The sequence below is a fragment of the Gossypium hirsutum genome, chromosome A02 (assembly GCF_007990345.1).
Source record: "Gossypium hirsutum isolate 1008001.06 chromosome A02, Gossypium_hirsutum_v2.1, whole genome shotgun sequence".
Classification (NCBI taxonomy): Eukaryota; Viridiplantae; Streptophyta; class Magnoliopsida; order Malvales; family Malvaceae; genus Gossypium; species Gossypium hirsutum.
Window position 1 is genome coordinate 60,552,636 of NC_053425.1, and position 12,837 is coordinate 60,565,472.

At 30.2% G+C, this 12,837-nt stretch overlaps 1 protein-coding gene across 1 annotated transcript; it reads right to left on the reverse strand.

Moving 5' to 3' along the window:
- Positions 1-1,133: 1,133 nt before the first annotated feature.
- Positions 1,134-7,531, reverse strand: LOC121203011 (cytochrome b-c1 complex subunit 7-2, mitochondrial). Its single transcript, XM_041091426.1, has 4 exons — positions 7,107-7,531; positions 6,866-7,023; positions 6,171-6,218; positions 1,134-1,465 (listed from the first exon to the last, which is right to left on the reverse strand). Exons 1-4 carry the CDS (start codon positions 7,198-7,200, stop codon positions 1,397-1,399), a joined length of 369 nt encoding a protein of 122 aa, XP_040947360.1. The 5' UTR covers positions 7,201-7,531; the 3' UTR covers positions 1,134-1,396.
- Positions 7,532-12,837: the final 5,306 nt, after the last annotated feature.

Genomic DNA, 12,837 nt, shown 5'->3' on the forward strand with positions numbered 1-12,837 from the left:
GGGACGTTATGCATGTGTCTGAACAGTTTTGAATTAAATGAAATTTTAGGGCCGGTTTTCGTTTGTGTGCATGTTTAAGTCCGATAATGCCTCATATCCGGTCCCAGCGTCAGACACGGGTAGGGGTGTTACAAATTCATTTTATTTTCATTTTTTTCTATTTTATTTGTTTATTTGAAGTTTTTACATAATATTTGTTTTCAACTCTTATACATATTGTTTATTTTAATGTATTTATTGTTAATTTTGAACTTTTTTCTTCATGTAATTTATTTCGTTTTTTTTATATATGTATATACATTACTTATTTTTAGATTTTGTCATATATTATTATTATTATATTTTTAAAAAAAATCATTTTGTATATTATTGATTTTAGATTCTTTTCTCACATTATTATTTTGAACTCATTTATTATCATTTTCAAATTGTTTTTACACACTATTTTGATTTGCTTTGTATTTTTAAGTTGTTATATATGTCTTTTAATTCATTTGTCTTTGACTATCATGTTAGTTTGTAAATAATGTATATTAGGTGACCCTCACAAATTATTTTATTAATGTATTCGATCTTGCTTATGTGACAATTGCATTTGTATATCATGGTTTCAAAGTAAAGAATACACCTCTTTAAAGCAAAACACTTGATATTATTATTCAAAAGTTTTCGAAAATAAGGCAATATTTCATGTTTGGAAACTCGAGAAATCGTGCCTTAACGTGCTAGGTTTTGATTTACTGCTTGACCAAATAACTGAATACCCAATGCATGAATTTTGAAAATGATAAGATAATCTTAGTTTCTAATGTTTGAATTGTTGCCTTCTAACGTACTGGATGTAATATTTCATTCCTTCAGAACAAGAGAGTCTTAAAATCCAATTCGAGTATAAAAACATTTTTTAATGGAATCGTATTCTAAAATCTTTTCAAATTTTCGACATTAAAACATTAATTAACCAATTAAGTACAAATTTTTTAGCGTTACGAGAGTAATAACCCTTCCTCGTACATAACCGACTCCCAAACCTTTTTTTCCGAATTTCGTAAACTCAAAATCGTTGTTTTAATAAATCAAAATATTTTATTAAAATGATCAATTTTAAGATAATCTGATCACACATCGGAAAAGATCGGTAACGAATCTATTTTTATTTTTAAGTAAATTCAAGATAAAAATGATTGCGACAAGCATAAAGTAAAATGCAGTTCACAGTTATTACATTTAGTAGGACATTTCAGACAGATTGATTCCCTCAAAAGCTAACACAGATTCACTGTGTAACCAACCAACTAGGAAAGGCAAAACTCGTGTTCAGTTGTGCTAACGAAGCAAGATTTGACATAAAAAAACCAAGTTGAATTTCAACAACAGTTACTACACTCTAAAAACCTCAAGGAATGGTTCGTTGATACAGAGGCAAAGCTCCCAAAGCTTCCCGCTCTGCTCTCTCCTTCTTCACCTGCCAAATAAATCCAAAAAATTAATATTAAATCTCAAGCCTTGCTTCTATCAAACACCAATAACCATATACTAGATTAAAAATTCTATTAATCATATCCTATAAAAAAAGAAATTGGGTCGGCAGCATATGATTAACAACCAGTATAGCATGAAAATTGACGAGTACCATTAGCAAAGCAAACTAGAAGTTCTCAACCGCATAAAATCCCTCTCGGTAAACATTGCAACACTCCAAGTAAACTTCATACAAACAAGTTAATTTAGGAAAACAGAATTTAATAACTACAAATCTACCATTGTGACATGAATATGAAGAAGCAGAAGCATCCATCTTAATTTCATTAACATAATTTTTTTCACGTCTATTAAAAGTTGCTTTAAGGACAATAGATAACAGTTAAAATCATCATCAGTTTCAGCCATACGGTCTTTTGTTGATGACATGGCACAATCCACACATTTAACATAATTTTTCTTCTTTAGAAGAATTAATAGTTTTTTAAGAAGGCTAAAAAAGTTCACTCAACCAAAAAACCTATCATTTTTTATACAGCGCCTAAACTACTCAAAAACCCAATCTTTAAAGTGGGGTATGTTATGCACTTAAGCTACAATGCCTAAACTATTAATATTATTTTATTTAAACTATAATATGACTTAAAAAAAAATTGAAGCATACCGCAACCAACTATAAATCCATCTTAGCATGTCATGTCACCACTAGAATGCCACGTCATCTAAATTAATGGGAGATTTTAACACCACAATTAATTATCTTTTCCATCAACTTGTAATAAGATTGTAAGGATTAAATTTGCTAAAATTGAAGTAGACGGGCTAAAACAGCGAAATTTAAATGGTAGAAGCAAATCCAAATTTCAACCATCACAATTATTATCCCAGAGGATTTTTTTTTTTTTAATATCATTAGATTCCAGAGGATTCAATTACAGTGATTGCAGTGAAATCTTCAGATCCAATACATATAATGACAATTCAATCCAACAAGGCAAATTTCCACATTAGAATAGTCGAGTACCAAAATAAAATCAGAATATAATATAAGGACTACAGTTAATAAGAGAAGTACAATCAATGAAATTTTACTATAAATCAGTGAATCAAGGGACAATTAATAACATCAAGGAAGTTGAATTTTACCAAAACCCTAAAAAGAGATGGATCTCTCCCTGATTAATCCTAAGGTTTTAGCCTTTGCTTTGATGAGCTGAAGTATCAATCCCAAACTCATGGTCGTAACGATTTAGTATGAAAGCCAACAATTTTTTACAATGGCAGAACAGTGGTTAGCAAAGTGGCGAGCAGAAATATGCAAGAAGCTCAAACATATGCAAACAAAGAACAAATATGCATGCAGCTTGTTGATGAAATTTTTGCTGAGAACAAAAAGTGTTCGATCAAAAGAAAGCTCAAGGGAATGGATAACATAGTTGTTGGTAAACAGGTGTGTAACTCTGGGGTTGATACATCATACCGAGGTAGACCCTTTAATTGAATAAAACCATACCATGGCAGCGTCTACTGCTCTCACTTATCCATTAACCCCTTCTAAACTCATATCCAACAACGCATCTTTTTCTTTAAACCCGATCCAAAAAACTCCCAACTATATCGGAAAAGTTTAATGGGTCTAAACTTGCTGGGATATTTTGAAAATTGTGAATGTTGGTAAGAAGTTTGAAGAGATTTATCAAATGGTGTTGATAAATGAGAATAATTTGTGGAGGTCCACAGTCCCTATCGGTTTCAATTGTTAGTAATAGGAAGGTATAATGGTGTGGTAGTCATCGTATTTTTATAGGTCTTTCGAATTTCTATTTATAAGTCTTCAATAGTTTTTAGTTTAAAATTCAAATCCACACTTATTTGTACAAATAAGGGTAATAACATCTATAAAAGTTGTTTCCCTTTGAGCTAGACTCCAATTCTTTTTAAGCTAAGAAAAAGTCTCCCACAAAAGCTACAAACATACTCTAAAAAACAGAATGTTATTTTATATTTTTAATATAATAAATATATAAGCACAAGCTTTGAAATTTTTGAACTGACCAATATACCATTTATTGTTCAATATATTACTGAATTTATCATTTAAATATTTTTTTATTATTTATAAGCTTTATCACATTTATAAATAAGAAATTCAATTTTACTAAAATAATTGGTTACATAAATTTTTTGATTAAGTAAATTTATTTAACAAATTAATCAAAAAATTTACAATATTTATAAATAAGAATTCCGATTCTATAAAAAAACTTTTATTAAATGAATTTATATGTTAATAAGTAAAAAATAAATTTTATATTAAATTTTATTTTATATTTATTAGATAAAAAAGTACTTTATATTTAAATTATTATGTTTCCATTAACCAAAAAGAAAGAAATATTAATTTTGTTTTAAATAGAAAATTTTAATTATTCATATCATAGTAACTTTATATTTTTCATATATGAAATTTTAGAAATAATACATTTATATAATCTAATGCAATATACTATGATTATATTAATTATATATTATCTATGAAGCCAATCTTTCAATTATTAAGAAAACATAAAATTAAATAGTAAATAATTTAATATACAATATATCAATTTTTCTATAGTTTGTATAAATGGTTTAATAATGATTAGAAAATTTTATTTAAATAGTCAAAATAATTTATAAACATTGATTATGCTAATTTGTTATTATTTTGAATAATGCCGATCTGTATTAGTTATATGAAATAAATCCATATTGTACATAGAATATAGTAAAATTGATTTAATTATGATTTGAATTTTTTATTATTATAATATTTGAATTGTTAAATAAGTTAATATGTTTTAATTATATTCAACAATTTAAATAACAAATATTACTTTACAATAATTACAATAATTAAAAATACATTACTCAAAAGCACGTTATTGACCATTTTCATTTTTTTTTAACAATTGACACTCTTTTTGTTTCTTTTCGGGAGGCAGGCCTTCACCCTTGCCTATATTTTTAGCTCTCAAAAACAAGGGGTTTACACCTCTGTTCCTCTCTTTCAAAACAAATGATAACATGCTTTGGTATGAAAGAGGAAAAGACAAAAAAGAAATAATTCAGTTTTAGAAGACAAAAAAAAAAGGAAATCCTTGCTCTAGTTATTTATATCAGATTGAAGCAGGCTTCTAAAACTTTAAGTTCTCCTAAAGGTCAAGTGCATCTTTTGAGTTTATCCAATAAATTATAAATTAAAATCTAGATTATAATACAAGAAATCATTAAATTTCTTTGAAATATATAATATATGCACTTTACCAGGGATTGTGATTATTCCTAGGTAATATAGGACCTTAAACCTACATTGATTTCTGCACCCTTAACAAAAGACCTACAAATTCAACACAAGCACTAATTCCCTACCCTGCTAAAAAAATAGAAAATGTAAACCATAACCTTATGCCGAGTTGTTGCAGTTTACATAACAAAGCACAGTTCAAGAGTCCATGAGCCAAAAGAATTCAAGGGAATCAAGTCGATGAAGGATGTTACCAATCATGGTTTTCAAAACATACTAAGTAAGGACACAAGTATTCTACATATCCAGATTGAAATATACTAATTACTAGCCATACCATCTCACAATCACAACATCTCTCAGTTTTACAAAAACTATGTTCCGGTGGGAGAAAGGAAATGAAAAGAAAAACATATAAACATTATTTGGATAAACTTTTAAAATGAAATAAAGGAATGGGGTTAAGCACCCCTCTTTTTTCCTCAAATGTTCCATTGTTTTTTTACTACCAAAATTTCATACCAAGTCTGTTCTTCAAATTTCAAAGGCCATAACAATCTTCCCTAATAATTCATTCATAAACTTTTTCTTTAATTTGTGCCTGGATCTTAATTTTTGTTCTCACTTATTATAACCTCACAAAATCTTCTTTCTTTTTTTTTAACAAGATAAAGATGAAGAAACATGTAAAAATGGAAAAATTAATACCTATAACAATGGAGGTTTTTAAACTTATCAAAACATAAAAATACATATACAAGTTTATAATAAATTTATTTTAGTAAGAAATGTTTCGGTTCTTGAATTTTCTCATTGGAATTAAATTTCAAAAAATCATATTGGTCTCTATAAAAGATTCCAATCATACATTTTTACTGATTCATAAAAAAATACATATTTTTGATTGTTTTTCTTTTTCTAACAATTAAACCTAGCTAAAACATTTAATTTCACTATTCACATAATAATTTAATTAAACATTTCATTTGAAAGGACATAATAAGAACAATACAATACACTCATTCCTTACATTTCCATTCATTAAACAAAGGATCTTCATAATTTGTCCTTCCCATTACTCATTTAAGCATCCAAACAAGGGAATGGAGAATCTTTTCCCTTCTATGAAAACCTCTATATTTCTTTACTTACTTTTTCCTTTTTTTTTTTTTTTCTTTGCTAACTTCATTCCAAGCATCGCATAAAGTACCCATGTAGGAGACATATACCTCAAAGTAGACATGGGATATATGTATGACTTTCATGTTAGGAATACTTAGAATAAATAGAATACTCTTGTTCGAGCACTTATAGATGTCATGAAATTCCATGAAATAACCAAAGCCAAGAAAACGAAGCTCAAGGGAATTAGTAAATAGAGCTTTACAGTTCAAGAACTTACAAGAGCAAGGATATCTTGAAGATAGCTCCTAAATGGTGTCTGCATTTGCTGCAAAGGACAAAAAAATCCATTGAATTATAAGACCTCGAAGTATAGTCATGACTCATGAAGTGAAGATACATGTTCACATAAAAAACACTGATTAGCTAAAGCAATTTTTTTCCTCATGCCCTTTCTGCTTACTAAATTAAGAATGGTGAAGCGTACATGGATTAGAATTATAAAAATAATCAAAGATACAAATTGACGTTAACAAATATAGACATTGCTTAACCATAGCATATGAATTATGCAATTTTAGTTCCTTATTCTGCATCCGTTTTGTTTTAGTTTAATGAGATCAAGCTCTGAAGGTAAATAATAATAATAACTATAATTAAGGCTTCTATACTAATGGTGTTACCTGCTGATTACAAGCAAAATAAAGCACAAACTGTATCAACAAATCATAGTAAATAAATCAAGTGAATTTTTCTACCTCAGTTACATCCCAATCCCAGACTAAACGATTACGTACACATACAAATTCGAGATATTAAAAAAAAAAACTAAAGAGAAAGATATTGTTAAATCCAATCCGAATATACAGATAAACAGCAAACCACCCCCCCCAAAAAAAAAAAAAGAAGATGAGAAAAATAATATTCTACAAAATCTGAAGTGAAAATTTAAAATAATATGAAAAAAGAGGAAACCTGAAGGTTTTCGGGAAGATACTCGTGCTTCATCGAGAGGTCCATCGCACGCTTAAGGCGTTGGTTACGGGCATCGACGATCTCACGGGGCAGCCGGTTCAAAGCTTCCTTGATATCCAAATCATAGTAAGGGTCGTATAAATCGTCATAGCGAAGGCCTAAACAATTTGTCGTATTAAGTTTAATCGAATTAATTAAAAAAAAAAAGAGATTAGGGTTACATTTACGGGGAAAAGCGTACCGTATTTGCGGAGGCGCTTGGAAAGGGATTTCATGTGCAGAGCTGCGAACCAACTTTTCTTGGGATCCAGAAATGAATGCAAAAAGGACGACATTTTGGCTACTCCCTTCTTTCTCTCTAGCCTAGTTCCCTTCCAAGCCTGTGTCTCCTATTTATTTTGATTTCAAGGAAGAAAAGGCTCCTGATTTATAAGTGATGTGGCACCTAAATTTACGATCCACCTTGTATAAAAACGTCGTATGATGGTACTTAGACATGTTGATCTGCGGGTTGGAGCTGGGTTGATTGATCGCGTTAGAGTGTATGAATATTGAACATATAAATAGGCACAAAATATAAAGAGTTAACAAGCAGTTTTTATTATAAATGAGATATCTCAATTGTAATATTTAACCGAATATGAATATGAAGTATTTTGATGATCAAACTTAAAAAAATCGGGTGATAAGATGGATCAAATATGATATCATGCAACAAGAAAGCTAGCTAGCTAGCTAATTAGAAAGTACTATATTACCACAAATTCAATAATACCAATTTCACAAATTCAATAATAAGTTAAATGAAGTGATTGAATAACATCCATGTCAATAATTAATTATTAGATTAGGGATCTTGACTGATTAATTTTCTTAATTAGTCTAATTTTATCTCTTGGTTATCATTTTACTTAATTAAGCAATTTAGTCCAATTTATATCTTAACATCACTAAACTAAATCGAGATAAACGAATTTATACTTGATAAGATCTCATTTCAATCTCACTTATCTAAATGTTCCCTTGGATCATCTTCTAGATTTTTAAGTTTATTCAATTTAATCCAAATTTTATGATCTAGTCCCTAAACCTTAAATCAACTAATTACACTTCAATTAACCAACCACAAATTAATTTAGTTCCTACCCATTATCTGTAATATCCCGAAAATTTTTACAGTAAGATATTATCCTTGATATAGTAAAATAAGAAAATAAAGTGACAAAAAAAGAAAATTCTAAGTTATGTCAACATTAGGAAGTATATTATGATATATTAATTCAAGAAAGAACTAAATTGTAAAAGTGAGAAAGTTTTGTTGCACAAGAGTAAATACTCAAACTTTGAGGGGCTAAAGTGTAAATATGAAAAAGTTGAAGGACTAAGAGTGCAAATATTTTAAGGGTGGAATGATCTAGAAACTGAGAAAAATGGATGAATTAGGACTAAATTGAATAGGAAAAGAATTATGAGGGACTAAATCGTAATTTTACCAAATTATGTGATGATTTAATGATGAAATTTTTAAAGATCACAAAGGGCAAAATGGTCAATTGGAAGAGAGAGAAATTTAGAAAGTAATGATGATGTTGATGATATTTTATAATTATTAATTAGATAAATATTATTTTATTAATATTTTAATAAGATATTTTATTATTTTATTATTTATTAAGTATAAAAGGAAGGAAAGATGAAGAATTTTCATCATCTTTCCCATGCAAACCAACGTGAGAAGAAGAGAGAAAAAAAGAAAGTTTTGCTTTCTTTACAATTTGGTCATTTCACTAAAAATCTACCATTTTTACCTAGAAATAAAAAGAATTTCCATAGCCATCAAGAGAGAAAGATCACAAGGAGACTATGGGGAGCTAGAATATTAAGTTAGATTCAAGAAATAGAAGCTGGAGAGAGAGAAAATCAAATTAAAGATTGAAATCAATGGGACAAGGTAAGAACATGAAGATTTCAATATATTTTTAAGATTAATATTATTGAAAAAGCATGGAATTGATGTTAATGTAGAGTTTTCTTATATATGGTCTTATGTTCTTGATATGTTAATGTAAAGTTTTGCTTTCTTTACAATTTGGTCATTTCACTAAAAATCTACCAAAATATTTATTTTTACCCAAAATTTATTTAAAACCACAAAATTAAGTTTTCTAAAAATATTTTTTCAGAATATTATTTACCAATTTTTAGATGAAATAAGCTAACTAATTAAGAATATAAATCGCTAATGAACTCAATTAATTCCCAATTTTCACTCAGAACCCTTTAAACTTACTCAAAACTACTAGTCCTATTTTCGGGGCCTGACAAAACATACTTGCAATAGCATAATCATCAGACCATACTTTTCTAGATTTGGATTCATAGATCAATCACCTTTCATAGAAGCTCTTGTGAACAATATGCAAACAAGAGTTGGCTTAGAGACTCACTTGACAACCACGGATAGTAGCTTGAACCTTAGATCCAACCTCCAATCACGGATTACAGTAACCACTGCCTTATAAAATAGAAAATCACTATTAAAACTCATTTCAAATAACCTTGCAATCATCTCTAACCCAGATAACCCACATAAAAAGCTTTATTCATCTTACGATTTATACATTCTTAAAGGTCTAATCTTTCATGACACATGAAGCCACACACAAAGCCATAAAACTTACTTTGACATGGAGAATCATTCATATTGTGACAGCCCTAAAATGACCCTAGTCGAAAAGCGGTTTCGGGACCGCTAAACCGAGTCACCAAATTATTTGAATGTGATATTTATTGTCTAAAATATGTGATTATGAAGGTGTGAAAGTTTTAGGCTTCGATTTAGTAAATTGCATGTGAATTTAGTCAAAAGGACTTATGGGTGACATTTTTGAAATGTGATAGGCTAATCTACAAGGACCTAATAGTGCATGTAATCAAAAGGGAGGACTTGCATGTCAATTTTCCCCCCCTAATTAGTAGTGGCCGGCCATGACAAATAGGGTGGACAAAGTGTGATGGGCAAAACATGTCATAACATGTTATGTTGGTGTTTCATGGGAGGAATGATAAAATAAGGAGCATGGTAATAAAATAATGGAAGGGAAAATGATGAAAACAAAAAAAAGGCTTCATCCTCTTTGTTCTTCTTGACCGAAAAAAAATGATAGAAAGAAGAAATATGTTTTGAGGATTTCGGCAAGATAGCAAGCTAAAAATTTGAGGTAAGTGCATTCGGTCATAGAGAAAATTGAATCAAAAGTGGGTTGATCCTTGTCCTCCATTGCCGTAGCCTAAAGGGAGGGAGAAGAAGGTTTGGTTGCCTTGATTTTTGGCTTAGAAGATGGCTAGAATGAGGTATGTATTGAATGATTCTTGAAAATCTATGCATGTTTGAGATGATTAGTTCAAACTCTACTGATCCAATAGATTAAACTTAGAATTTTGAGGTTTGCAAGAGGTAAGTACCTTGAAATTCTTGGAAAATTATGTATAAAGAAGGTGGTTAGTTCAAGTTCTAATCATTCAATGGCTTGTTTATTTTGTTAAGTTCGGTTTCAAGGTTTGATCAAATTATGGTTATATTTGACATGGTTGGTTTATTTTGTTATGCTTGTTATATGATAGGTATGATTTGTGTTTGGGTGATGTGTATGTGATATTGATTATATGATTCGAAAATGAGATATGTTAATGATGAAATATAATCGGCCATGGAAGTAGCTCATTTTGGAAGTATGAATTGTGGTATATTTTTTTGTGGTTGATTATAAAAATTTGGCTTAAGTGAGGTAATTGGTAAAAGATGTGTTTATGATGTAATACATATGTTCTCATAAGCTAAGTTATGTATATGTGATATCTTGCATATTGGTTGTTAAGCTCAAGAGCTTAGAGGATCAAAGTCGGATAGGGGAAAGAGAAAGTAAACGAATAGCCGTGGATATCTAATCGTCGACCACTTCCGAGGTAAGTTTTAAGTGATTAAACGTTGAGTAAATTCAATTATAATAGGACATGATGAGTTGATTTAATAAGATATGATGTGGCCATGATATGTTCTAAGCTCAAATGGTAAGTTCTTAAGTGTTTGAGCTTGGGAATTTAAGGGTAATTTGAAATAGTCTGCTTAGGACAGCAGCAGTAACGTGACTTTAAAAATCACCATAAATTTATGGATTTTAATTAGAGGCTTAATGAGACATGAAATTAAAGCTTAATGAGTCTAGTTTCTTATAAAAGAAACCTTGTAAGCAAAGGAATTTCCGATAATGAGATACTTAAAGTTGTGTGAGACAGCGCAGAATGACACTGTAATCCTCTGTTCTGTTTTTAGAAAATCATTATAAATTGTACAAAAATGGTTATAAGATAAAATTTATATGCTTAGACTCCTTAATGAGTCTAGTTTCAAATGAAATCAAATACAACAAATTTTGAATTCTGGAAAATGAGAAATTTGATTCGTAGTGAAGAGTGGTCAGATTAGTCAAACAGTGAAACAGGGGAAACTTTAAGAAAAATCTGGTATTGATTGGCCAAACCTAAAATTCTGGAAATTTTATGGATGGAAGATATACGAGTCTATATTCAGGAAAAATTAACGGAAAGTGATTTGGAGTTTTGTAGCTCCAGTTATAAATAATTTAGTGACTATTGCTCAGGAAAAACAGCTTGTGCTGAATTTAAGATTGTGTTGTAAACCTTGATAAACTTGTTTTAGTTGCTCATAAGCTATTGATTAAACCCATACGTGAATTCTAAATTGTGATATTGGAAAAATGATAGATGTAGATTCAGCCAAGACAGTGTGTATACGTGAAAGTATATGTGGTATGTGAAGTATATTTGGATAATTGTGATGTGAATACATGAAAATCTATATTTTGATTTAGGATTCTATGTGATGGATGTGAACATGCATATATGAGATAAGGCCTAATGGCCGATGTGATGAATGTGAAAGTGTATATGTGTGATAAGGCCTAATAGCCGATGTGATGAATGTGAAAGTGTATATATGTAATAAGGCCTAATGGCCGATGTGATGAATGTGAAAGTGTATATATGTGAAGTGTATATATGTGATAAGGCCTAATGGCCGATGTGATGAATGTGAAAGTGTATATATGTGATAAGGCCTAATGGCCGATGTGATGAATGTGAAAGTGTATATATGTGATAAGGCCTAATGGCCGATGTGATGAATGTGAAAGTGTATATCTGTGATAAGGCCTAATGGCCGATGTGATGAATGTGAAAGTGTATATGTGTGATAAGGCCTAATAGCCGATGTGATGAATGTGAAAGTGTATATATGTAATAAGGCCTAATGGCCGATGTGATGAATGTGAAAGTGTATATATGTGATAAGGCCTAATGGCCGATGTGATGAATGTGAAAGTGTATATATGTGACAGGGCCGAGTGGCCAACGTGATGGATGTGAAAGTGCATAAATGTGATAAGTCCCGAAGGGCATTTGTGTCAGTACTCTATCCGGGTTAAAACCTCGCAGGCTTTATGCGAGAATATTATCACTGATTAATGTCCGTAAGCTTCGTGCTCGTACTATATCCGAGCTCTAAAGACCCGATGACTACGTGTGGGAATTTTGTCCGGGTAAGACCCGATAACTTCGTGTGGAGATTATGTCCGGGTAAGACTTCGTAATAAGAATTGCTTATAAATATATTCAATGCGAAAGGTTAAACAGGTATGTACTCCAAGTTTATATGTGAGCTTGATTTGCACTAAATCATAAGGTAGTTATGTGATGCATACGAGAGCAATCTATGAGACTATTCCTATGATTATGTGACATCGGATCAGTGTGAGAGGTGATGTGAAATCATACGATATATCTATGTCACATGAGCTCACTTTTATGTGAAAGTTTATCTACCTATTGTATATGATGAGATGTGCATATTCGGTAAAGGGATGGTATGCCCGAAGGAAGAGTGAAATAAAAAT